This window comes from Nannobrachium achirus (genome assembly GCF_963921795.1).
Source record: "Nannobrachium achirus genome assembly, chromosome: 9".
NCBI lineage: Eukaryota > Metazoa > Chordata > Actinopteri > Myctophiformes > Myctophidae > Nannobrachium > Nannobrachium achirus.
Window position 1 is genome coordinate 51,823,607 of NC_137818.1, and position 26,408 is coordinate 51,850,014.

General features: G+C 41.6%; 2 protein-coding genes across 2 annotated transcripts; both read right to left on the reverse strand.

Moving 5' to 3' along the window:
- Window positions 1-147: 147 nt before the first annotated feature.
- LOC308292071 (putative chitinase 10) lies at window positions 148-21,699 on the reverse strand. Its single transcript, XM_080734298.1, has 27 exons — window positions 18,060-21,699; window positions 17,954-17,980; window positions 16,776-16,980; window positions 14,317-14,373; window positions 14,046-14,211; window positions 13,150-13,274; window positions 12,937-13,060; window positions 12,570-12,752; window positions 11,774-11,890; window positions 10,950-11,082; window positions 9,814-10,108; window positions 8,894-8,950; window positions 8,620-8,785; window positions 7,726-7,850; window positions 7,516-7,639; window positions 7,149-7,331; window positions 6,353-6,469; window positions 5,528-5,660; window positions 4,392-4,686; window positions 3,467-3,523; window positions 3,193-3,358; window positions 2,727-2,851; window positions 2,502-2,625; window positions 2,135-2,317; window positions 1,267-1,383; window positions 669-801; window positions 148-500 (listed from the first exon to the last, which is right to left on the reverse strand). The coding sequence occupies exons 1-27, from the start codon at window positions 18,094-18,096 to the stop codon at window positions 157-159; spliced, it is 3,918 nt and encodes a 1,305-aa protein (XP_080590424.1). The 5' UTR covers window positions 18,097-21,699; the 3' UTR covers window positions 148-156.
- A 154-nt stretch (window positions 21,700-21,853) lies between these two features.
- Window positions 21,854-26,157, reverse strand: LOC308292074 (acidic mammalian chitinase-like). The gene is made up of 11 exons (XM_080734301.1): window positions 25,959-26,157; window positions 25,833-25,859; window positions 25,299-25,503; window positions 24,990-25,046; window positions 24,703-24,868; window positions 24,235-24,359; window positions 24,024-24,147; window positions 23,651-23,833; window positions 23,085-23,201; window positions 22,813-22,945; window positions 21,854-22,478 (listed from the first exon to the last, which is right to left on the reverse strand). Exons 1-11 carry the CDS (start codon window positions 25,981-25,983, stop codon window positions 22,066-22,068), a joined length of 1,575 nt encoding a protein of 524 aa, XP_080590427.1. The 5' UTR covers window positions 25,984-26,157; the 3' UTR covers window positions 21,854-22,065.
- Window positions 26,158-26,408: the final 251 nt, after the last annotated feature.

Consider the following 26,408-nt stretch of genomic DNA (forward strand, 5'->3'; position numbering starts at 1 on the left):
GTCATCAGTCACACGGTGTGACTCACACCTGAAGAAAATGAGGACGGAGGATTCAAGATTTTTGTATTTTTTTAATCATTATCTATGTATATTGCAACAATTTTTATGCATCACAAATCACGTGATGCCAACACGATAATGATGTGCTTCCCATTATTAAGGCCAGTCGCAACACTTGCAACTGTCTCGAAAAACTAAAGTTCCTTGACAGTTTTGGACGTGTGTAACGTCATGTGCACAGTTGTAATAAGACCCTGGGGTATCAGTCTTGGCATACACTCCATCTACCTTGCCTGCACAGAAAGAAGCACTAGGTGCTGTTTTGGTGGTTGCAGTTGTAGAGGTGTCAGCGAGCCCTTTGGTTGTAGATGGGGTCTTTGTAATGGTGGCTGCAAGCCCTTTGGTTGTAGGTGGTGTCCTTGTAATGGTGGCAGCATGAAGCCCTTTAGTTGTAGATGGGGTCTTTGGAGTGGTGGCAAGCGGAGGCCAAGCAAAAACCCCTAGGGAACCCCAGTCAATGAAGGTTTTAGGCGGATAAGATAAAATATCAGTCAAAATATAAAGTTCTTGGTAACTGATTATTCTAAGTGTTACACTTCAAATAATGAAGTGCATCATTATCATTATCGTCATCATAGAACAACATTGTTTGATGTTTAATTACTTACCTGAATTGAGAAGAGATTTCAGGTGACTGATGAGAGGATAGTTGCCCTGGCTGCAGAACTCTCCTGCAAAGTCATCAAGGTCCAGAGCCCAAACAAACGCTCCCCCAAACCTGTTGTCTTTTATGTAGCGGGTCTGCGGAAACGAGGAAGAAAAACATCACTATCTACTCACTAGGATTTAGTCGATGAAATCGATACCTTTGTGCCGAGAAATGCTCTTTGTTTAACAAAAACTAAGCTATGAGGAATAAATCCGAGACTAAATATTGATAAGTTCATCAACAAATAAAAACTAGAGTAAAATGTTAAGGAGGGACTAGTGGGAAGAGATCCAGCGCTTGGGTGTTGCGCTCTGGAAATACTTTTACTAGGGAAACGCGAAGGCGGTGTCTTTAAATGTATTCACCCTGGGAGCTGGTTTAAAAAATGTGCGTATTCGGGCACCCAAAACGCCAGTGCCATGTGGCCGAAAGGTCTAAACAAGTTAAAATGTTTGCGGATTCTCCTATTTAGTCAAATAGAACTAGGCTAACACAAAAAAAATTAATCTGATGATTTTGTTGCACCACAGAATGTATAGAAACAAACCATCGATCACCTTGGTCTCAATGCTGGCCTTGTTGTCAAATCCAACCCATTCCTTTCCTTTGAAGGCGTATGGGACTTTCTGATCAGTGATCCACTGGACGGAAGTCCCTTTAAGAAATGTGCAGATCTGAGGAATATCCAGATTATACATTATAACATAAACAATCAAGTAAATACATTTTGTATTGTAACCCCATTATGTGTGTGTGTGTGTGTGTGTGTGTGTGTGCGCGTGCGTGCGTGCGTGCGTGCGTGCGTGCGTGCGTGCGTGCTTCCAAACTCAAGGTTCAAGGTTGTACTTTATTGTTACGGCTTTTGTACAGATACATAAGAGTACAACATGGTTTTGTTTGGCATCCTTCAGACAATGCAGTGGTAAATATAATAACATCAAACAATATAATAACAGCAAACAACAGAAGACAAAAATGAATACATCTAAAAGGATAATAATAAAGACATAGAAAGATTTGAGAAAAGAAAGAGTGCAAAAGGCAAAAGAGCCCAAATCCATCTCCTACTGGACACAAACCACGTGGACGTTGATCTGTGTGTCCTCCTGACCATAACACTATTTGACGACAGTGCCATTAGCCATGGGGTCGGGGCCAGGGGCCCTTGGCTCTCACGGGCCCTTGGGGGAACGTGGGTGAAGGTATAAGTTAATCAAATATCAAATGTGCGTGTCGGGAGGGAATGGGGATTACGGCGGGGGGTGGAGGCCCTCAAAAATGATCTGGCCCAGGGCCCTCGTGGGGGTTAATCCGGCCCTGATGACGACAGGCATTTGGTGCTCCTTGCGTTCAAGGTGCTGTTTGACTGCGTCTGCATCTAACAGCAGTACGTATACCTGCTGTGTTATTCATGCATTTCTTTACCTCATAGTAGGCCCAGAAGCCACCCGCTCTGGTGAAGGGCCCGGCAGTGGCAGGACCACTGATAGGAGCCCCAACAGCAGTGGATTGAGAGGAGAGTTGAAACGTTCGCCCATAGGTTCCAACCCCCAGGTTGAGCTTCTCCACGGGAGCTCCCTGATCACGATAATACCTCATGGCAAAGTCCTTCATGGGGAGCAAAAGAGTTGCGTGAAAAGGAGCAAAAAGGGTTAGGGTTCAAATTGACGATCTACAAGCTCACAACGTGTCGCATGATGCAACGCTGGTATAAATCAGCTATTTTTAAGCCACGGCTCAAGGCGGGCTAATATTTAGATGAATACAAACACAAGCAACGGTGAATTCTCACTGTATTGAAGTAAACGTTGTCTCCAGTGTCTTGGGAGCCCTTGTACAGAGGACTGTTATGGCCCGTGACTTGCTCCCAGGAGCCATGGAAGTCATACGTCATCACGTTGATCAAGTCCAGGTACCTGAGGAAATGGAAGTGAGATGTCAGTTCAACCACATCCAGGCTCGGCCATCGAAAGTCTACCGACATCAGATCTTTTTAACTCGTCTCATACATACGTACTTAGAGATCTCTGCTATTTCATAACCAGCGTCGATGGTTGGTTTCCCAGCTGCCACTGCAGCAGTAAGCATGAGTCTGGGGCGACCAGTGACTGCTCCCTCTGTCTCATAGGCCTGTAGCAGTTCCTATATAGGTTGTACACACACTGTGTTATACATGAAACAGGGCTAGTGAAACGATCAATCCTCACCAAAATGTGAATGATTTTCATTGAAAATGTCAAAGTAAACTATTCCAAGATGTCAATTACCACACTTTTATGTTTTTAACATACTGTCATGGTTTAATTAATCATATGGATTAACCACTTAAACCATATAAAAGTAGTTGACTGCAGTATCCCAGGGGTCTGGCCCCCTCTTGTTTTTCATCTAATCTTTTCACACTATCTGATTGTCTTTACACAGTAAAAAACAAGACATTAATGTATGTTCCTGACGGTGTTGAAGTGAACTGTGGATCTGACCTTGCACAACAAGGTGAACTTCTGTTTGTCCCCAGCAGGGCTTCCTCGTGATCCTGGATATTCCCAGTCCAGGTCCAGACCGTCAAAGCCAAATTTTCGTAGCAGAGTGATGGAAGACTGGATGAAGGTATTTCTATTGCCTGGGGTTGACACCATTCTGCTGAATCTGGAACATGAATACATAGATAAGGTTGTCAATAGAGTATTATCATGATACACATTAAAAGAAAATGGGTGATGAACTTTTTAAATGCAGAGCATATAAGTGTCTCACATTGCGGAGCCAAAATTCCATCCACCAACCGCCAACAGTGTTTTGAGATTAGGATTCCTATGAGAAAATACAAAACACAGTTCAGCAGCAATGGTCATCTTCGCTAGGGTTGCGTCCCTGACGAAATGACTTCAAAGCTAAAAAGAAAATCAACGAAAGTTTTTTTTTTTTTTTTTTTGCACAGGATTGCACCGCTGGTCAGTAAGAACACTTTGAAGACTCTAGCAAGAGCAAATTCAGACTTTTGACTATTGAGTCCACTTATGGTATCGCAGCGCCTCAAAGGCCTTAAAAACAAGGATCCAAACCCAAAATAAACTGGTTAGGCTACTGCTTAACCTTACATCTCAGGCTCACCTTACCCCTGATCATTTTGAAAATATGGGATGGCTCATATAGTAGCTGACAGAGTACAGCATATTGCAATGGGCCTGGTGTACAAGATACACTACAGTAGATACCCATGGACAAAATACTTACAAAATGTCAAGACATGGACGTACACAATTACAACATCAGAGGCAGCTCCACAAATCACGTGCAACCCAGATCTAGCTCAAACAAAAGCTTAAATTCGTTCTCGTTATGCCACAAACATTTTCAATACCCTACCGACAACCTTAAAGTAATGTAAGTCCCTACCCTCCTTTAAATCCACTCTGAAAAGTCACTTACAGGTGGCTTCAACTCGAAACTTGTAGAAAAAGACAAAGCCTATCCTTATCTCCCCCTAGCCTTTTTACTGTAAATACCATTTATCTTTTATTTTGTTTTCAGACTGTGTTGATATTTTTTTGCCTAGGTTCAAATCTTCAATATTTTTCAAATTGATCAAGGTCTCAAGGAATGTGAGATTTGTGTTTATTTGAAAATAAAAAAAGTTATTTTTAAGTGAACGATTTATTGTGTGGAGTAAAAGACCAACCTGTCTTTAAGTCCTTTAAAGGACTTATAGAGTGTCTCGTCATTCCATTCAAAGGTTACCAGCTTATTGGCATCATCAATCACAGCAAAGGCATAGAAGAGGTGGGTGCAGAGGTTGGGATCGACATTGGCAGGTAAAAACTTCCCTTTTCCAGGTCTGTATTGGGCCCAGTTGGTGAAGTAACAGCCCAGCTTGGACGAAGATGGTGTATCTACCCTTGTAGTGGTGACAGCAAGCCCTTTGGTTGAGGATGCTGTCTCTACCCTGGGAGTTGTGGGTGGAGGGGGAGGAAGAGCTATGGAGGAATAATAATTTAAATATTCTATACATTGCAACAAAAATGGTTAATTTATTTTTAGATACATTTACACAAAGCCTAGCGTGTCTATTCTAGGCATGTCATTACGATGGCGTATTAGAGCCATCTGGACGATTTTCCCGAGTTATAATCAATGTCTTTCCCTGACATGGTCGAGTTTCCCCAGAGTTGTCGGCCCAAACGAGTCAGCACCAAACAATATATGGACCATGGAATATACTGCCAAGGCGCACCTGACCGTCTGTCCATATTGATAGACCGTTGATTTCTCGTGGTGAAATCCAGGTCGGTCTGATAAATGTTGGTAGCAATGATGATATTGTGCCTTACGGTTGGCCAGACTGGCGATATAATTTGATAACAAGACAATTCAAGTGCCAACGATGATTGACAACATCGCCAAAGAGCGAAAAATAGACATCTATAACTATGGTGGGGCTACAACATGCTTGTGAGATTTGGCCCACCCAGCTGAGTTCTTTTTTTTCCTCTAGTCCAGATGGCCCTAATAAACTGTCACATGTCATTGTATGCAAACATTAGTCAAATAATATTAATAATAGGCCAACAGAGCAAAAATAGCCTGTCTACAACCTCAAAACGTGTCGCATTGTGAGATTGTAGATCCACTATTTTCAGCAATGAGATTTTGGTGTTGAGGGGGGAAAAGGCGGAGACCAAGCATAAACCCCTGGGGGACCCCAGTCAATGAAGGTTTTAGTGGATCAAATATCAGTCAAATTGTAAAATACTTTATAACTGATTATTATAAGGGTATCATCATCAGAACAACATTGTTTGATGTTTAATTACTTACCTGAATTGAGAAGAGATTTCAGGTGACTGATGAGAGGATAGTTGCCCTGGCTGCAGAACTCTCCTGCAAAGTCATCAAGGTCCAGAGCCCAAACAAACGCTCCCCCAAACCTGTTGTCTTTTATGTAGCGGACCTGAGGAAACAAGGAAGAAAAACACATCACTATCCCACTAGGAATTGGCACAAAGGTAGTGTTGATTTCGTTGACTAAAACTACAGCGAGAAATGTTCATTGACCTTTTTTCACTGACAGAAACTAAAGAAAAACTAAAGAAAAACTAAGTTATGAGGACTAAGGCACATGCAAGGTTGGATTTTAGGAATCACCACTAGATGGCTCCGCTCTTAAATGAATCAAAACAATTAAATTGGTTCTGAAAAACGTTTTGTGGAAATCACCATTGCTGTTACGTATTATCATAGACTGCTAAACAGATCAATAGAAGCATAGAATAGTCACATTGTCAGGTTGAGAATGGTAGTTTACTCAACCTCACAGTACTCAAGGTCTGTTTTAGACTTTGTGTAGTCTAGAATATACTTCAAAACCTCTGTGGATTCACCTAAAATCGTATTCATATGGATGGCGCCTTAGATGACTAAAGTGGTTTGATATTTAGTCAACTAAAACTAGGCTAAAAAACTAAAAAAATAAAATAAAACTAAAATATGACTAGAACAAATGGAATTTTATTTAAAAGGCTGACTAAAAAATGCAACTAAAATTGCTGTCAAAAAAACACTACGTGACGGAAGGAATCACAATCTGATTTGTAAAGATATTTTGTTTCACCACAGAAGGTATAGAAACAGACAATCGATCACCTTGGTCTCAATGCTGGCCTTGTTGTCAAATCCAACCCATTCCTTTCCTTTGGAAGCGTATGGAACTTTCTGATCGGTGATCCACTGGACGGAGGTCCCTTCAAGAAATGTGCAAATCTGAGGAATATCCAGATTACACATTACAACATAAATTAATACATTTTGTATTTTAACCCCACTTCAAAGTTTGGTTAAAGAGGCAGTGCCATGATTCCCCAAATCCATCTCCTACTGGACACAAACCATGTGGACATCTGTGCGTCCTCCAGACAATAACTACATTGTTTGTTGACCAGGGCCGTATTAGCCATGGGGCTGGGGCCCTTGGCTCTCAGGGGCCCTTGGGGGAACTGGGCTGTGCGAGTGTGCGTGCATCAACAATTCACTAAAATGAAATGTATGCACAACTTTCCAACATCCTATCGTGCATTGCGCAGAATGTGCAGGCAGCTTCCGGCGCGAGCTTGTATGTCTGCTGTTAACCGGAAGTGTCCCGCAAATAATGCTACAGTAAATTCTCGCGGAAACAGGCTGATAAGTTAATCAAATATCAAATGTGTGGGCCCCTCTGTAGTCAACAGCTTTCTTAACCCACACATGATCATCATGCCTTAGAATTGGAGCAGGGTAGTGCGTGTCTGGGGAAGAAGGGTTACGGCAGGCTGGGTGGGGGCTAAAATAAAAATATCAGCCTCAGGGCCCTCGCAGGGGTTAATCCGTCCCTGATGACAGGCATGTGTTCAAGGTGCCGCTTGACTGCATCTAACACCAGTGTGTTATTCATGCATTTCTTTACCTCATAGTAGGACCAGAAGCCGCCCTCTCTGGTGAAGGGCCCGGGAGCGGCAGGACCACTGATAGGGGCCCCGACAACAGTGGATTGAGAGGAGAGTCGAAACGTTCGCCCATAGGTTCCAACCCCCAGGTTGAGCTTCTCCACAGGCGCTCCCTGATCTCGATAATACTTCATGGCAAAGTCCTTCATGGGGAGCAAAAGAGTTGTGTGTAAAGGAGGAAAAAGGGTTAAATCGATGATCTACAAGCTCACAACGTGTCACGTGATGGAACGCCTTGTCAGCTGGTACTGTATAGATCAGCCATTTTTGGACCAAGGCGGGCTCATATTTAGATAGATAAAAACACAAGCAAAGGTGAATTCTCACTGTATTGAAGTAAACGTTGTCTCCAGTGTCTTGGGAGCCCTTGTACAGAGGACTGTTATGGCCCGTGACTTTCTCCCAGGAGCCATGGAAGTCATACGTCATCACGTTGATCATGTCCAGGTACCTGAGGAAAAGGAAGTGAGACGTCAGTTCAACCACGTCCAGACGTAGACATCAAAATTCTACTGCCATCGAATGTCTCATACATACTTAGAAATCTCTGCTATTTCATAACCAGCGTCGATGGTTGGTTTCCCAGCTGCCACTGCAGCAGTAAGCATGAGTCTGGGGCGACCAGTGGCTGCTCCCTCCGTCTCATAGGCTTGTTGCAGTTCCTATAAAGGTTGTACACACACCGTGTTATACATGAAACAGGGCTAGTGAAACGATTAATCCTCACCATCTAGAATGAAAGGTTCTGTATTTGACTCAATTACAAGATGTTATATAACACTCTATTTTGTTTGTGTTTTTAACAATGTTACGGTTTTAATCAATCATATTGATTAACCACTTCCGTTAAACCATATACTTAATACTGCAGTCCCCTAGGGGTCTGGCCCCCTCTTGTTTTCCATCCAATCTTTCCACAAAAACTACAGGTTTAATATCGCTTTTTCGAACGCACATCATTTCGACAACGGAGCAGGTATCGCTACTCACCCCACGGTGGTTACGGCTAAGGTTAGGTTTGGTTGTCTGACTTTGATACAGATTATTTTCATTGTAAAACGATACAAAGCCAAAAATTATTCTGCTGTTTGCATATAGTAGATCGTTGCATATTAAGATTGATTTTTCGATTCAGTTAGTAAATCGTTACACCCCAAACCTACACGTTCACAATACGTCACAATACATCACGTCATGAGCTTGTAGATGGGCCATTTTATGTGAACGTTCGCCCATTTTTGCCAAATGTTATGATGACATGCCCAGAATAGGGACGCTAGGGTTCATGTAATTAAATTGCATGGATCAATGGATTATCTACACAAACACATATTGATCGCACACTAACCGATTGTGAAAGTCGTCTTTACCCAGTAAAAAACAAGACATTTGTATGTTCCTGACGGTGTTGAAGTGAACTGTGGATCTGACCTTGCACAACAAGGTGAACTTCTGTTTGTCCCCAGCAGGGCTTCCTCGTGATCCTGGATATTCCCAGTCCAGGTCCAGACCGTCAAAGCCAAATTTTCGTAGCAGAGTGATGGAAGACTGGATGAAGGTATTTCTATTGCCTGGGGTTGACACCATTCTGCTGAATCTGGAACATGAATACATAGATAAGGTTGTCAATAGAGTATTATCATGATACACATTAAAAGAAAATGGGTGATGAACTTTTTAAATGCAGAGCATATAAGTGTCTCACATTGCGGAGCCAAAATTCCATCCACCAACCGCCAACAGTGTTTTGAGATTAGGATTCCTATGAGAAAATACAAAACACAGTTCAGCAGCAATGGTCATCTTCGCTAGGGTTGCGTCCCTGACGAAATGACTTCAAAGCTAAAAAGAAACTCAACCAAAGTTTTTTTTTTTTTTGCACAGGATTGCACCGCTGGTCAGTAAGAACACTTTGAAGACTCTAGCAAGAGCAAATTCAGACTTTTGACTATTGAGTCCACTTATGGTATCGCAGCGCCTCAAAGGCCTTAAAAACAAGGATCCAAACCCAAAATAAACTGGTTAGGCTACTGCTTAACCTTACATCTCAGGCTCACCTTACCCCTGATCATTTTGAAAATATGGGATGGCTCATATAGTAGCTGACAGAGTACAGCATATTGCAATGGGCCTGGTGTACAAGATACACTACAGTAGATACCCATGGACAAAATACTTACAAAATGTCAAGACATGGACGTACACAATTACAACATCAGAGGCAGCTCCACAAATCACGTGCAACCCAGATCTAGCTCAAACAAAAGCTTAAATTCGTTCTCGTTATGCCACAAACATTTTCAATACCCTACCGACAACCTTAAAGTAATGTAAGTCCCTACCCTCCTTTAAATCCACTCTGAAAAGTCACTTACAGGTGGCTTCAACTCGAAACTTGTAGAAAAAGACAAAGCCTATCCTTATCTCCCCCTAGCCTTTTTACTGTAAATACCATTTATCTTTTATTTTGTTTTCAGACTGCGTTGATATTTTTTTGCCTAGGTTCAAATCTTCAATATTTTTCAAATTGATCAAGGTCTCAAGGAATGTGAGATTTGTGTTTATTTGAAAATAAAAAAAGTTATTTTTAAGTGAACGATTTATTGTGTGGAGTAAAAGACCAACCTGTCTTTAAGTCCTTTAAAGGACTTATAGAGTGTCTCGTCATTCCATTCAAAGGTTACCAGCTTATTGGCATCATCAATCACAGCAAAGGCATAGAAGAGGTGGGTGCAGAGGTTGGGATCGACATTGGCAGGTAAAAACTTCCCTTTTCCAGGTCTGTATTGGGCCCAGTTGGTGAAGTAACAGCCCAGCTTGGACGAAGATGGTGTATCTACCCTTGTAGTGGTGACAGCAAGCCCTTTGGTTGAGGATGCTGTCTCTACCCTGGGAGTTGTGGGTGGAGGGGGAGGAAGAGCTATGGAGGAATAATAATTTAAATATTCTATACATTGCAACAAAAATGGTTAATTTATTTTTAGATACATTTACACAAAGCCTAGCGTGTCTATTCTAGGCATGTCATTACGATGGCGTATTAGAGCCATCTGGACGATTTTCCCGAGTTATAATCAATGTCTTTCCCTGACATGGTCGAGTTTCCCAGAGTTGTCGGCCCAAACGAGTCAGCACCAAACAATATATGGACCATGGAATATACTGCCAAGGCGCACCTGACCGTCTGTCCATATTGATAGACCGTTGATTTCTCGTGGTGAAATCCAGGTCGGTCTGATAAATGTTGGTAGCAATGATGATATTGTGCCTTACGGTTGGCCAGACTGGCGATATAATTTGATAACAAGACAATTCAAGTGCCAACGATGATTGACAACATCGCCAAAGAGCGAAAAATAGACGATCTATAACTATGGTGGGGCTACAACATGCTTGTGAGATTTGGCCCACCCAGCTGAGTTCTTTTTTTTCCTCTCGTCCAGATGGCCCTAATAAACTGTCACATGTCATTGTATGCAAACATTAGTCAAATAATATTAATAATAGGCCAACAGAGCAAAAATAGCCTGTCTACAACCTCAAAACGTGTCGCATTGTGAGATTGTAGATCCACTATTTTCAGCAATGAGATTTTGGTGTTGAGGGGGGAAAAGGCGGAGACCAAGCATAAACCCCTGGGGGACCCCAGTCAATGAAGGTTTTAGTGGATCAAATATCAGTCAAATTGTAAAATACTTTATAACTGATTATTATAAGGGTATCATCATCAGAACAACATTGTTTGATGTTTAATTACTTACCTGAATTGAGAAGAGATTTCAGGTGACTGATGAGAGGATAGTTGCCCTGGCTGCAGAACTCTCCTGCAAAGTCATCAAGGTCCAGAGCCCAAACAAACGCTCCCCCAAACCTGTTGTCTTTTATGTAGCGGACCTGAGGAAACAAGGAAGAAAAACACATCACTATCCCACTAGGAATTGGCACAAAGGTAGTGTTGATTTCGTTGACTAAAACTACAGCGAGAAATGTTCATTGACCTTTTTTCACTGACAGAAACTAAAGAAAAACTAAAGAAAAACTAAGTTATGAGGACTAAGGCACATGCAAGGTTGGATTTTAGGAATCACCACTAGATGGCTCCGCTCTTAAATGAATCAAAACAATTAAATTGGTTCTGAAAAACGTTTTGTGGAAATCACCATTGCTGTTACGTATTATCATAGACTGCTAAACAGATCAATAGAAGCATAGAATAGTCACATTGTCAGGTTGAGAATGGTAGTTTACTCAACCTCACAGTACTCAAGGTCTGTTTTAGACTTTGTGTAGTCTAGAATATACTTCAAAACCTCTGTGGATTCACCTAAAATCGTATTCATATGGATGGCGCCTTAGACGACTAAAGTTGTTTGATATTTAGTCAACTAAAACTAGGCTAAAAAACAAAACAAAAAAACTAAAACTAAAATATGACTAGAACAAATGGAATTTTATTTAAAAGGCTGACTAAAAAATGCATCTAAAATTGCTGTCAAAAAACACTACGTGACGGAAGGAATCACAATCTGATTTGTAAAGATATTTTGTTTCACCACAGAAGGTATAGAAACAGACAATCGATCACCTTGGTCTCAATGCTGGCCTTGTTGTCAAATCCAACCCATTCCTTTCCTTTTGAAGCGTATGGAACTTTCTGATCGGTGATCCACTGGACGGAGGTCCCTTCAAGAAATGTGCAAATCTGAGGAATATCCAGATTACACATTACAACATAAATTAATACATTTTGTATTTTAACCCCACTTCAAAGTTTGGTTAAAGAGGCAGTGCCATGATTCCCCAAATCCATCTCCTACTGGACACAAACCATGTGGACATCTGTGCGTCCTCCAGACAATAACTACATTGTTTGTTGACCAGGGCCGTATTAGCCATGGGGCTGGGGCCCTTGGCTCTCAGGGGCCCTTGGGGGAACTGGGCTGTGCGAGTGTGCGTGCATCAACAATTCACTAAAATGAAATGTATGCACAACTCTCCAACATCCTATCGTGCATTGCGCAGAATGTGCAGGCAGCTTCCGGCGCGAGCTTGTATGTCTGCTGTTAACCGGAAGTGTCCCGCAAATAATGCTACAGTAAATTCTCGCGGAAACAGGCTGATAAGTTAATCAAATATCAAATGTGTGGGCCCCTCTGTAGTCAACAGCTTTCTTAACCCACACATGATCATCATGCCTTAGAATTGGAGCAGGGTAGTGCGTGTCTGGGGAAGAAGGGTTACGGCAGGCTGGGTGGGGGCTAAAATAAAAATATCAGCCTCAGGGCCCTCGCAGGGGTTAATCCGTCCCTGATGACAGGCATGTGTTCAAGGTGCCGCTTGACTGCATCTAACACCAGTGTGTTATTCATGCATTTCTTTACCTCATAGTAGGACCAGAAGCCGCCCTCTCTGGTGAAGGTCCCGGGAGCGGCAGGACCACTGATAGGGGCCCCGACAACAGTGGATTGAGAGGAGAGTCGAAACGTTCGCCCATAGGTTCCAACCCCCAGGTTGAGCTTCTCCACAGGCGCTCCCTGATCTCGATAATACTTCATGGCAAAGTCCTTCATGGGGAGCAAAAGAGTTGTGTGTAAAGGAGGAAAAAGGGTTAAATCGATGATCTACAAGCTCACAACGTGTCACGTGATGGAACGCCTTGTCAGCTGGTACTGTATAGATCAGCCATTTTTGGACCAAGGCGGGCTCATATTTAGATAGATAAAAACACAAGCAAAGGTGAATTCTCACTGTATTGAAGTAAACGTTGTCTCCAGTGTCTTGGGAGCCCTTGTACAGAGGACTGTTATGGCCCGTGACTTTCTCCCAGGAGCCATGGAAGTCATACGTCATCACGTTGATCATGTCCAGGTACCTGAGGAAAAGGAAGTGAGACGTCAGTTCAACCACGTCCAGACGTAGACATACAAATTCTACTGCCATCGAATCTTGTCTCATACATACTTAGAAATCTCTGCTATTTCATAACCAGCGTCGATGGTTGGTTTCCCAGCTGCCACTGCAGCAGTAAGCATGAGTCTGGGGCGACCAGTGGCTGCTCCCTCCGTCTCATAGGCTTGTTGCAGTTCCTATAAAGGTTGTACACACACCGTGTTATACATGAAACAGGGCTAGTGAAACGATTAATCCTCAACATCTAGAATGAAAGGTTCTGTATTTGACTCAATTACAAGATGTTATATAACACACTCTATTTTGTTTGTGTTTTTAACAATGTTACGGTTTTAATCAATCATATTGATTAACCACTTCCGTTAAACCATATACTTAATACTGCAGTCCCCTAGGGGTCTGGCCCCCTCTTGTTTTCCATCCAATCTTTCCACAAAAACTACAGGTTTAATATCGCTTTTTCGAACGCACATCATTTCGACAACGGAGCAGGTATCGCTACTCACCCCACGGTGGTTACGGCTAAGGTTAGGTTTGGTTGTCTGACTTTGATACAGATTATTTTCATTGTAAAACGATACAAAGCCAAAAATTATTCTGCTGTTTGCATATAGTAGATCGTTGCATATTAAGATTGATTTTTCGATTCAGTTAGTAAATCGTTACACCCCAAACCTACACGTTCACAATACGTCACAATACATCACGTCATGAGCTTGTAGATGGGCCATTTTATGTGAACGTTCGCCCATTTTTGCCAAATGTTATGATGACATGCCCAGAATAGGGACGCTAGGGTTCATGTAATTAAATTGCATGGATCAATGGATTATCTACACAAACACATATTGATCGCACACTAACCGATTGTGAAAGTCGTCTTTACCCAGTAAAAAACAAGACATTTGTATGTTCCTGACGGTGTTGAAGTGAACTGTGGATCTGACCTTGCACAACAAGGTGAACTTCTGTTTGTCCCCAGCAGGGCTTCCTCGTGATCCTGGATATTCCCAGTCCAGGTCCAGACCGTCAAAGCCATGTTTTCTCAGCAGAGTGATGGAAGACTGGATGAAGGTATTTCTATTGCCTTGGGTTGACACCATTCTGCTGAATCTGGAACATGAATACATAGATAAAGGTTGTCAAGAGAGTATATCATGATACACATTAAAAGAAAATGGGTGATGAACTTTTTAAATGAGCATATAAGTGTCTCACATTTCGGAGCCAAAATTCCATCCACCAACCGCCAACAGTGTTTTGAGATTAGGATTCCTATGAGAAAATACAAAACACAGTTCAGCAGCAATGGTCATCTTCGCTAGGGTTGCATCCCTGACGAAATGACTTCAAAGCTAAAAAGAAAATCAACCAAAGTTTTTTTTTTTTTTTGCACAGGATTGACACTTTGAAGACTCTAGCAAGAGCAAATTTAGCCCTAGAATGTCTCCAATGTTCGATCGATTGACACTGTGTAATACCTCAAATCTGGAGCCATAGAACGCTCCCATTGCGCGGCGGTTAGCAGCGAATCTGCGCGGCACTAAAGTGCAGCGCGTTACTTGTGTACTCACCCAATAATTAATTCCTCAGCCTGGGAGAAAGACATTTTCCTATAGTGTCATATCAATTTGAAAGTTCTGTCTGAAAACGTGTACTTTGTAAAATATCTCCACTTATCACGAGCCAACACGGACGACTGACACGACCGGGCGAGGGGCTCGGAATGACTGCTGGACTGAATATATCATAACTTCCTTTGGGAAGCACAAAACGTACGGGGCACACAATCACGCAGGTGGTGTGATTAGTCACCCCACGTCAATCACAAGCACCTGTCAATTGTGTGCCCCGTACGTTTTGTGCTTCCCAAAGGAAGTTATTGCGACCGTAGGTCGCTACTTACTGTAGAAACCACCACAAAGTGTAACTCCGTCTGTCTGTCACACCTCACACGTCACACTCTTGCCCTGCTCATATCTCCGCAACCGTTGCCCCGATCCATGCCAAATTTTGCACACACGTTCCTTACCTGCCAAACTACAACCTCCAAGGACCCCCGGAGCTCCAGGGATCCCCAGATGTAAAAAATGACCAAATGTGCTAAACTGACCAAATGACCACCCCAACGGGGCTGCTCACGGGGAATTCCCGGGGACCACCCACTCCTGGTGCTCCAGAACGGATGCAAAAGTGGTGGCGCCCCCAGTGGAGGACCCCCTACACTGCAGCTCACATAAAATGCCGTAACTCCGGCTAGGAGCGACCGGGACAGCCGGGGCCGGTACCTATTCGTCCGCCTTGCCGGCGCGGAGACCCCACCCCTCATTTCTCACATGGCCCTCTTCTAGCGCCACCATGAGGCCGATTCTTGCAAAACACATTTTTGGACACTGCTCCTACAATTTTTGCCCTAAAATCACGCAAATCGGTACACAGTATGTCTACACTCATCCCATCAACATGAATCTCTCCCATATAGCGCCACCTCCAGGCCGATTTTTAAAAACACATTTTTGGACACTGCTCCTACAGATTTTGCCCTCAAATCACGAAAATCACTACACAGTATGTCTACACTCATGTCATCAACATGGATCAGGAAGATTTTGGCAAAACACATTTTTGCCCTATTTGAGGAGATAAGTGACCTACAGTACGGTCGCTTATCTCCCGATTAGGGAGTCTTACTGGTGATATATTCAGTCCAGCAGTCATTCCGAGCCCCTCGTCCGGTCGTGTAAGTCGTCCGTGTTGGCTCGTGATAAGTGGTGATATTTTACAAAGTACATGTTTTCAGCCAGAACTTTCAAATGGATATGACACTACAGGACAATATCGTTCTCCCAGGCTGAGGAATACATTATTGGGTGAGTACACAAGTAGCGTGCAGCACTTTAGGGCCGCGCAGATTAGCTGCTAACCGCCGCGCAATGGGAGCGTTCTATGGCTCCAGATTAGTGTCAATCGACCGAACATTGGAGACATTCTAGGGCTAGAGCGAATTCAGACTTTTGAGTCCACTTATGGTATTGCAGCGCCTCAAAGGCCTTAAAAACAAGGATCCAAACCCAAAATAAACTGGTTAGGCTACTGCTTAACCTTACATCTCAGGCTCACGTAACCCCTGATCATTTTGAAAATATGGGATGGCTCATATAGTAGCTGACAGAGTACAGCATATTGCAATCGGCCTGGTGTACAAGATACACTACAGTAGATACCCATGGACAAAATACTTACAAAATGTCAAGACATGGACGTACACAATTACATCAGAGGCAGCTCCACAAATCACGTCCAACCCAGATCTGGCTCAAACAAAAGCTTAAATTCGTTCTTGTTATGCCACTAACATTTTGAATACCCTACCGACAACCTTAAAGTAATGTAAATCCCTACCCTCCTTTAAATCCACTCCGAAAAGTCACTTACAGGTGGCTTCAACTCGAAACTTGTAGAAAAAGACAAAGCCTATCCCCCTAGTCTTTTTACTGTAAATACCATTTATCTTTTATTTTGTTTTCAGACTGTGTTGATATTTTTTTGCCTAGGTTCAAATCTTCGATATTTTTCAAATTGATCAAGGTCTCAAGCAATGTGAGCTTTGTGTTTATTTGAAAATAAAAAAAGTTATTTTTAAGTGCACGATTTATAGTGTGGAGTAAAAGACCAACCTGTCTTTAAGTCCTTTAAAGGACTTATAGAGTGTCTCGTCATTCCATTCATAGGTTACCAGCTTATTTGCATTATCAATCACAGCAAAGGCATAGAAGAGGTGGGTGCAGAGGTCGGGATCGACATTGGCAGGTAAAAACTTCCCTTTTCCAGGTCTGTATTGGGCCCAGTTGGTGAAGTAACAACCCAGCCTGGACGAAGAGGCTGAAACACGGAAACGTGTGGCACAAGTTTATCTTATTGATCGAATGGGTGATTGATTGACATCTATTGAACAATGCAACAACATTTTGATGCACTTATTATCTCAAAAGGCACAAAAAGCCATGTTGGTTTCCATTGCACTTGGAGGGTAGACCACAGGGGTGTGCGGGTGTGGTATGTTGTTGTAAGCATGCAACAAATCTGTGTTGATGTAGCCGCAAATTGCAACACTAGATTTTATTTTAATAGGATGAATCTAGGGTTGCAATACCTCCCATAGGCAGCCAATGCATCAAAACAGTTTTTTGCTATCTGATTGTATTAAACGGCGTGAAACTCACCAATATTGGGGCTGTATGGAAAGCTCTGAGTATCCTCTTTCTATCTGCAAAGTGTTTGTTTCATAAAAATACACCATAGACATGTTAGGAGCTACTTTCTATCAAGAAATTGGCTTCAGGTGATTATTTTTTCCAAGTGCTGGAGTTTGGAAGCGCTTGTGGGAAGTCACTCAGCGGTCCTGTGTACCACCTGGTTCTAAATGTCACATAATGCAGGAGGCAACGGGACGCTGCGTAATAGAAGACGAGCGCTTAAGAAGTTCAACAAAATAAACCATGCTGCTCGGATTTCTTGACAGAAAGTAGCTCATAACATGTCTACGGTGGAGTTTTATGAAAGAAACTCTTTGCAGATAGAAAGAGGATACTCTGAGCTTTCCATACAGCCCCAATATTGGTGAGTTTGACGCGGTTTAATACAATCAGATAACAAAAAACTGTTTTGATGCATTGGCTGCCTATGGGAGGTATTGCAACCCTAGATTCATCCGATTAAAATAAAATCTAGTGTTGCAATTTGCGGCTAGTATTGATGTAGAAGCTTGATGGTAAAAGAGCTATCAAAATATAAGATATAAGATATTTAAACATTCCATTTAATCACATAATAACCATAACTTGTAGAGACTCACCTAAACTGCCCAGGCTGATGCACAGACCTTCAAAAGGTAGAAAGATTCAGAGATAAGTTAGACTTTAAGAATATATTCGCTCTGTTAAAATGTACAAATGGCTTACCTGCAAGCAGAATGATCTTGTTCATGGCGTTTCTCATCAAATGGTTTGCTTATCGGTCCAGTGGTTTGTGTGATTAGCTCGCGATACACAGATGAGCTCCAGGTACACGCATGCAAACAAGCACTCTTAGCCTATACAGTAGATGCCTTGCTGCCTACAGAGCCTGAGAGCCACCTGATAAAGAGGAAATGGAAAAAAGGGAAACGGTTTCTCATAACAATGAGTAACCAAAGGCAAATTAAAGTATGTCATCTTCAAGCTGTTTACATCCAAGCCAAATGAAGTAAAGTACAAGACACTGTGAGACGCAAAAGTTTGTCTGTAAAAAAAAATACTCTTTACTTGAAAGACAAGAGGTTAAAATCAGTATGACAGATCCTTCAGCCACAGAAAAGATTGTCAGCACTTCTCATGTATTTAGGCCAGGTGTTGGACATCAAGGCACCGCAAGGCCAGAATCAAGGAAGAGATAAAGCACTCTTCTTTGATTCAAGCTTTCAAGCTCTCAAAACTTACTTTTTATCAAGGTGCAACGCTTAGGTCTTCATCAGGCAAATACTTTTTAAAGACAGACAAAGGAACATATGTACAAAATCATTGGCTAATGATCATTTATATCACCTGGGAGTGAGAAAGACCACAGAAGCCTACACCAATCACAGGAACAAAATACCTGTCTCCACCCCTCTTAGGAATGTACTGAGCAGGAAATACTTTTCACACTTCACAAACTAAAATTAAAAATAAAAAACAATAGAAAACAGTTTAAAACTATGGTAGACCGGATGGTAATTCAATCAAGTCAGTTGAGTCAGAGAGTGGGCGGAATCATATGATTTATTATCAGGAGAGTTTAATCTTTTTATTTCGGGTCTACCTTGTCATGTGTGCCTGTCTTTGTGTTTTGTGTCCATGTATATAAGTCTGTGTATACTGTACTGAATGTATTTTATTTTGTATGATGAATTATAAGCATAAGTACATGCGTGTGTTTGTGTAACACGGCCCACCCAACCTGAGAAAGGAGTCCTTTGGCTGGCATGTGGTCTCCTGAGGGGCTGTGTCATATTAAGTCCCAGCTTTTAAGAAATCTAGCAATTAGAAATAAACTACCCACAAAAAGTTCAGAAACTTATCTTGTGTCCAGTATATCTCCACTTTATTGTTGATTTAAAGGGATATTTCACTTTCAAAACAACTTTTGGTCATTTTATCATCTAATCAGGCTTTTATGAACACCCTGGACAGATTTTAATTTGCTTCATTCAATATTTAGATATTTGATGTAAATGTTATCTGCCCCTCCAGGCTCAGGGCCGCTCCACATACACACCCATTGTAACTTCAAACTCCATTTTAACCATGATAGATTCATTAAAAACACCCATTATTCTTTCTGGTTACTCATGCTACCCTCCTAATACGTGATAACTTTTTTCATTTATTTTTAATAATTATTTGGGAAAATGAAAAATATTTAATACAAAAAATAATTATTACAAATAAATTAAAAAGGTTATAAAAAAAACACAGCCTGCTCACATATTAGGAGGGTAGTTTGAGTCAAAGTACTCACATTTTCTTACTTACGTAAGTAAATGTTGTAGACATACTCTATTACAAAGTAAAAGTCCAAAAAAGTAAAGATACTCATTATGTAGAATGTCCCATTTGACATTTTCAAAAGTATAAAAATCTTGCATTGTGAGCTTGTAGATGGTCTATTTTCAAATGGCTGAAATCCATGGTAACAGCCGCATGCTGAAACAATGCTCTACATCATTGATTGACATCACTGACTGACATCATAGAAAGGGCATAAACGGGTGAAACAATGCATGCTGACATCACTGATATTAAACAGTGTCGCCACCATAATAGCAACTGCATGCTGAAACAATGCCCAAATTTGGTGACTGACATCACTGACTGATATCACTACAGTGCCCACATTTGGAGATGACATCACAGACTGGCCTGGACATGAAACACCATATGGGCATAAAAGAGAGTTAAAGGAGTAGTTCACCCCCAAAATGACTTTTTTTCTATTGATTACTCACGCCATGGAGAGTAGAGTTCAATAATATTTTTTGTTTTTTGTCACATTCCTAAGACAAAAATGTGCTAACAATAAATTCCGGATGGTGACCCGTTTCGAAACGGGTCACCATCCGGAATCAATGGGGGTAAATTTACTCGAATCAAAATTTTGTCTTAGGATGTGACAAAAACCAAAAAATATTATTGAACTCTACTCTCCATGGCCTGAGTAATCAATAGAAAAAAAGTCATTTTGGGGGTGAACTACTCCTTTAAGGCCTATTCCCACTGGGCCAGATAACAGATAGAAAAATCTCTTTCGCCAGATATTTTTCCATTCAAAGTGGATGGTAGATACAGATAAAAAAAATACCTACCACAGATATTTGCCACAGATACTTTTATCTGTGGCAAATATTTTTTTTTTATCTGTATCTACCATCCACTTTGAATGGAAAAATATCTGGAGAAAGAGATTTTTCTATCTGTTATCTGGCCCTTTAGACAGATAGAGATCTCCATATGTATGGGCATGAAAGGGACACAGACAGACAGATACAACCATAACAGCTACATGCTGAAACAATTCCCATGCAAATAATGTTTGTCTGACATGATGAAACAAGTGACCAAACTTGAGTTGTGTGGGGTTATGTTGACCAATACACACCATTAGTGTTAATTTGGAGCTTGAAGTGTACAAAAGTATTGACATCAAGATACACTTTAACTCATCCAGTGCCAAAACCGAAAAAGTTCGGTTTTTTAAAACGTATTAAGAAATGCCAAAACCGAATAAATTCGGTTTAAAAAAAAATATATATATATATATATATTTTTTTTTTTTTTTTTTTTTTTTTAATATTTTTTTTTGGACCCCATCAAATCTAGTGAACATGATTTCAATCGCGATTTTGCATGTTCCACCCCCATACAACCCCATCTAACATACAGGGCAGCCATGTTTGTTTACATAACATGTAAAACATAATGGCGATTATCTCAAGAATGCCTGAACGGATTTCCAATCGGATTTTTTTGTTTGAAAGCTGTGAACAAACTGCACAAATCCACTCCAATGCAATCCAGGGTTGCATTGGATTTTTTAGAGCTCATTCTTCTCTGTTTTTTTCCCATGCATGAGGTGTGCAAGGTTTAATCATGGCTAAGTTGACGAAAATAAGGCTTCTAAAATGCTTGGTAGCCAATAGCTAACTTCAAGCTAACTTCATCCTCTTCCTGTACATGCACAAAGGAAAGTGTTCAGGCAAGTCATGGCTGCAGGGCTTCTGCATATACCAGCATATCTCTATGGGATTTTCTATGGCACCTGGGGCACCCTCTAGTGGTGAACGGGTGCCACATTGAAATAACTCACATTTTCCACACACACACACACACACACACACACACACACACACACACACACACACACACACACACACACACACACACACACACACACACACACACACACACACACACTCCCACAATTCCAAGTGCTTATCAGGGTGGCAGGTCCCCAGTTCAATGAGGATTATTTGGGGTTTGGTCATCACAATCTTATGATCCAACTGTGGCACTCTTATGATCCAAAAGTGGCACTCTTTGTTGCCAGTCACACCCGAAAAAATAAGGATAAAGATTTTTGTGATTATTATTTTTTTAAATCTATGTATTGCAACGATTTTGATGCATTGGTTGCACATTGGTTTGGACAGGGCTTAAATCTGTATAAAACAAGCAAAAAGGAAAATGATTTGTTATTTATTTCTTAATCTTCAAGCATAGCCTACCCTTTTTTTAACAGTAAGTTTAAAAAATGATTTGTATTGTTCTCATAATGACCAAAAAATGCCATCGATTCAAGTGATTGGTGACTCAAATTATTCAAAAATCATCTAGAATTCCTGTTGTGATGTTCTTGTTGCCAACATGGATGATACTGATGTGCTTCCCATTATTAAGGCCAATCGCAGCACTTGCAACTGTCTCGAAAAACTAAAGTTCCTTGGCAGTTTTGGATGTGTGTAATGCCATGTCCACAGTTGTAATACGACCCTGGGGTATCAGGCTTGGCATACACTCCATCTGCCTTGCCTGCACAGAAGGAATTGATCGTAGGCCTCGGCCAGTCGCAGCACTTGCAACTGTCTCGAAAAACTAAAGTTCCTTGACAGTTTTGGATGTGTGTAACACCATGTGCACAGTTGTAATAAGATCCTGGGGCATCAGGCTTGGCATACACTCCATCTGCCTTGCCTGCACAGAAGGAAGCACTTGGTGCTGTCTTGGTGGTGGTAGTGGTGTCAGCGAGCCCTTCGGTTGGAGATGGTGTCTTTACCACAGGAGTTGTAGGTGGAGGGGGAGGAAGATCTACGGACAAATAATAATAATTTGAATATTCTATACATTGAGAACAAAAGGGTTCAAACATTTTAGATACATTTACATAAACCCTATAGTGTCCCTATTCTGGGCATGTCATAATATCGGAACATCAGGCAGAAATAGGCCAACATGGAGCGAAAATAGCGGGTCCAGAAGCTCTAAACGTGTCAACGTTGATTGATCCCCTATTTTCTGCGATGAGATTCGGTGTTGAGGGGGGAAAAAGGCGGCCAAGTACAAAGCCCTGGGGGACCCCAGTCAAGGAAGTAGTTAAAACATCTGTCAAAAGGTAAAGGTAAAGATGTTTAATTATACTTACCCGAATTGAGAAGAGATTTCAGGTGAGTGATGAGAGGATAGAAGCCGTCTTCGCAAAATTCTCCTGCAAAGTCATCAAGGTCCAGAGCCCATACGAATGCTCCCCCAAACCTGTTGTCTTTTATGTAGCGGACCTGAGGAAACAAGGAAAAAACATCACTATCGACTCACAAAGAATGCAATATTTGGCACGAAGGAAGGAATCACGCTCTGTGATTTCATTGTAAAGATTTTGTTGCACCACAAAATGTATGGAAACAGACAATCGATCACCTTGGTCTCAATGCTGGCCTTGTTGTCAAATCCAACCCATTCCTTTCCTTTGGAAGCGTATGGAACTTTCTGATCACTGATCCACTGGACGGAGGTCCCTTCCAGAAATGTGCAGATCTGAGGAATATCCAGATTATACATAATGATCGATACATTATAACATAAATAACAATCAAGTAAATACATTTTTTTTGTAACCCCACTTAAAAGCTTCGGTTAAATAAGCCACACCAAGGAGATTTACTGTATGGTATGGAGTACAAACAATAGTGGGGGGAAGGGCTTCCAAACTGGACAAACCATGTGGACATTGATCCGTTTGTCCTTCAGACTCCGGTCCAAAACTACAGTATGTGTCACATAATTATGTCAACAGCTTGTTTGCTGTTTGTGTCGCAACGCATGTATATCAAGAGCCTGATTGTCTTGCACTGTATGCAACCTGTGATTGTCTGTGTCACGTACAGTATGTTTACAGCCTCTTTGTGTCGGTGATCCTTGTGTACAAGGAGCTGTTTGACTGCATATAACAGCAGTAAGTTTACTTTATTCATGCATTTCTTTACCTCATAGTACGACCAGAGGCCACCCTCTCTGGTGAAGGGCCCGGCAGCGGCAGGACCACTGACAGGGGCCCCGACAGCAGTGGATTGAGAGGAGAGTCGAAACGTTCGCCCATAGGTTCCAACCCCCAGGTTGAGCTTCTCCACAGGCGCTCCCTGATCTCGATAATACTTCATGGCAAAGTCCTTCATGGGAGCAAAAGAGTTGTGTGGAAAGGAGGAGAAAGGGTTCAAATTGACGATCTACATACAAGCTCACAATGTGTCGCGTGATGCAACGCCTTGTCAGCTGGTATAGATCAGTTATTTTCGGACTGCGGCTCCAGGCGGGCTCATATTTAGTTGAATACAAACACAAGCAACGGTGACTTCTTACTGTATTGAAGTAAACGTTGTCTCCAGTGTCTTGGGAGCCCTTGTACAGAGGACTGTTATGGCCCGTGACTTGCTCCCAGGAGCCATGGAAGTCATACGTCATCACGTTGATCATGTCCAGGTACCTGAGGAAATGGAAGTGAGAAGTCAGTCCAGGCTTGGCTATCGAAAGTCTACCGACTTCGAATCTTTTTAACTTGTCTCATACATACTTAGAAATCTCTGCTATTTCATAACCAGCGTCGATGGTTGGTTTCCCAGCTGACACCGCAGCAGTAACCATGAGTCTGGGGCGACCAGTGGCTGCTCCCTCTGTCTCATAGGCCTGTAGCAGTTCCTATATACGGTAGGTTGTACACACACTGTGTTATACAGTACATGAAACAAGGCAAGTGAAACGATTAATCCTCACCAAAATGTGAATGATTTTCATAGAAAATGTCAAAGTAAACTATTTCAAGATGTCAATTACCATACGTTTATGTTTTTAACAGACTGTCATGGTTTAATTAATCATATGGATTAACCACTTAAACCATATCAAATTAGTTGACTGCATTCCCCCAGGGGTCTGTCCCCCTCTTGTTTTTCATCTAATCTTTTGTGAAAATCGTCTTTACACAGTAAAAACTAGACATTTGTATGTTCCTGACGGTGTTGAAGTGAACTGTGGATCTGACCTTGCACAACAAGGTGAACTTCTGTTTGTCCCCAGCAGGGCTTCCTCGTGATCCTGGATATTCCCAGTCCAGGTCCAGACCGTCAAAGCCATGTTTTCTCAGCAGAGTGATGGAAGACTGGATGAAGGTATTTCTATTGCCTGGGGTTGACACCATTCTGCTGAATCTGGAACATGAATACATAGATTGTCAAGAGAGTACAATCATGATACACATTAAAAGAAAAAGTGTGATGAAATTGTATGTAATGTAAACGTATGTGGAGCATATAATATCAAGTATCTCACTTTTCTGAGCCAAAATTGTATCCACCAACCGACAACAGTGTTTTGAGATTAGGATTCCTATGAGAAGATACAAGCACAGTTCAGCAGCAATGGTTATCTTCGCTAGCAGTTTATAATGAGATGTTCACCATTATGGTGGGAAAGGACCAACCTTTCTTTAACCTCTTTAACCCTTCTAAGTGACATTATAGGTCAAAATATTCTCATTTTTCTTTTCAAATTGATCATTAAGGTCTCAAGCATTGTGAGCTTTGTAAATATTTGATGTTTTAACTGCTCAAATTAATTATTGTGGGGTAAAAGACCAACCTGTCTTTAAGTCCATTAAAGGACTTATAGAGTGTCTCGTCATTCCATTCAAAGGTTACCAGCTCATTGGCATCATTAAACTGAGCAAAGGCATAGAAGAGGTGGGTGCAGAGGTCAGGGTCGAGGTTGGAAGGTAGAAAACGCCCTTTTCCAGGTCTGTATTGGGCCCAGTTGGTGAAGTAACAGCCCAGCCTGGACGGAGAGGCTGAAACACGGAAACGTGTGGCACAAGTTGTCTGATTGATCGAATGGTTGATTGATTTACATCTATATTGTACAATGCAACAACATTCTGATGCACTTATTATCGCAAAAGGCACAAAAAGACACAAAAAAGCCATGTTTGATTTCAGTGTGTGATTTAGAGTGTGTGCGCGCGTGCGTGTGGGTGGGTGGTGTGCATGAGTGCGTGCAACAAATCTGTGTTGAAGTAGATGTTTAATGATGGTAAAAGTGTTATCAATATAAAATTGTATATTTAAACATTGTATTTAATCTAATCTAATAACCATCTAACAACGTGTAGAGACTCACCTAAACTGCCCAGGCTGATGCACAGACCTTCAAAGGTCGAAAGATTCAGAGATTAGAAAAAGATTCAGAGATTAGACTGAAACTTTAAGAAAATATTCAGTCTGTTAAAATATACAAATGGCTTACCTGCAAGCAGAATGAGCTTGTTCATGGTGTTTCTGATCGAATGGTAACGCTAATCGGTCCAGTGGTTTGCAAGCTTTAGCTCTCAATACACAGATGAGCTCAAGGTACACAGATTAGCTTCAAGCCTTCAAGTAAACACTAGCCTCAGAAACCCACGCTAAGTAAACACAGATACACAGACAAACACTCATATACTACAGGTGCCTACAGGATGCCTACAGGGCCACATGATAAAAAATAGAGGAAATGGGAAAAAAGGGAAATGGTTATATGAGTAACCAAAGACAAATGAAAGTGTGTCACTTCAAGCTGTTTGTCACACAGCTGTTGCAACATCCAATTTGACTGTGGTAAAGTACGCTGTGAGACTCATTTCTGGGTTGTATTCATGTTTTAAAGTTAAAAACAGGCTTAATATAAAGCATGATGTCTAATATTTGGGAGAAAGTT

Bases quoted from the DNA above. Each gene is read 5' to 3' on its own strand.
- LOC308292074 (XM_080734301.1), bottom strand. From the start codon at position 25,983: ATGAACAAGCTCATTCTGCTTGCAG. The intron at 24,360-24,702 runs GTCAGATCCACA...TACCGTATATAG, and splicing joins AGTTCACCTTGTTGTGCAAG to GAACTGCTACAGGCCTATGA. The intron at 23,202-23,650 runs GTAAAGAAATGC...GATATTCCTCAG, and splicing joins GCCTCTGGTCGTACTATGAG to ATCTGCACATTTCTGGAAGG.
- LOC308292071 (XM_080734298.1), bottom strand. From the start codon at position 18,096: ATGAGAAACGCCATGAACAAGATCATTCTGCTTGCAG. The intron at 13,061-13,149 runs GTATGTATGAGA...CCTTTTCCTCAG, and splicing joins GAAATAGCAGAGATTTCTAA to GTACCTGGACATGATCAACG. The intron at 2,626-2,726 runs GTACGTATGTAT...CCATTTCCTCAG, and splicing joins GAAATAGCAGAGATCTCTAA to GTACCTGGACTTGATCAACG.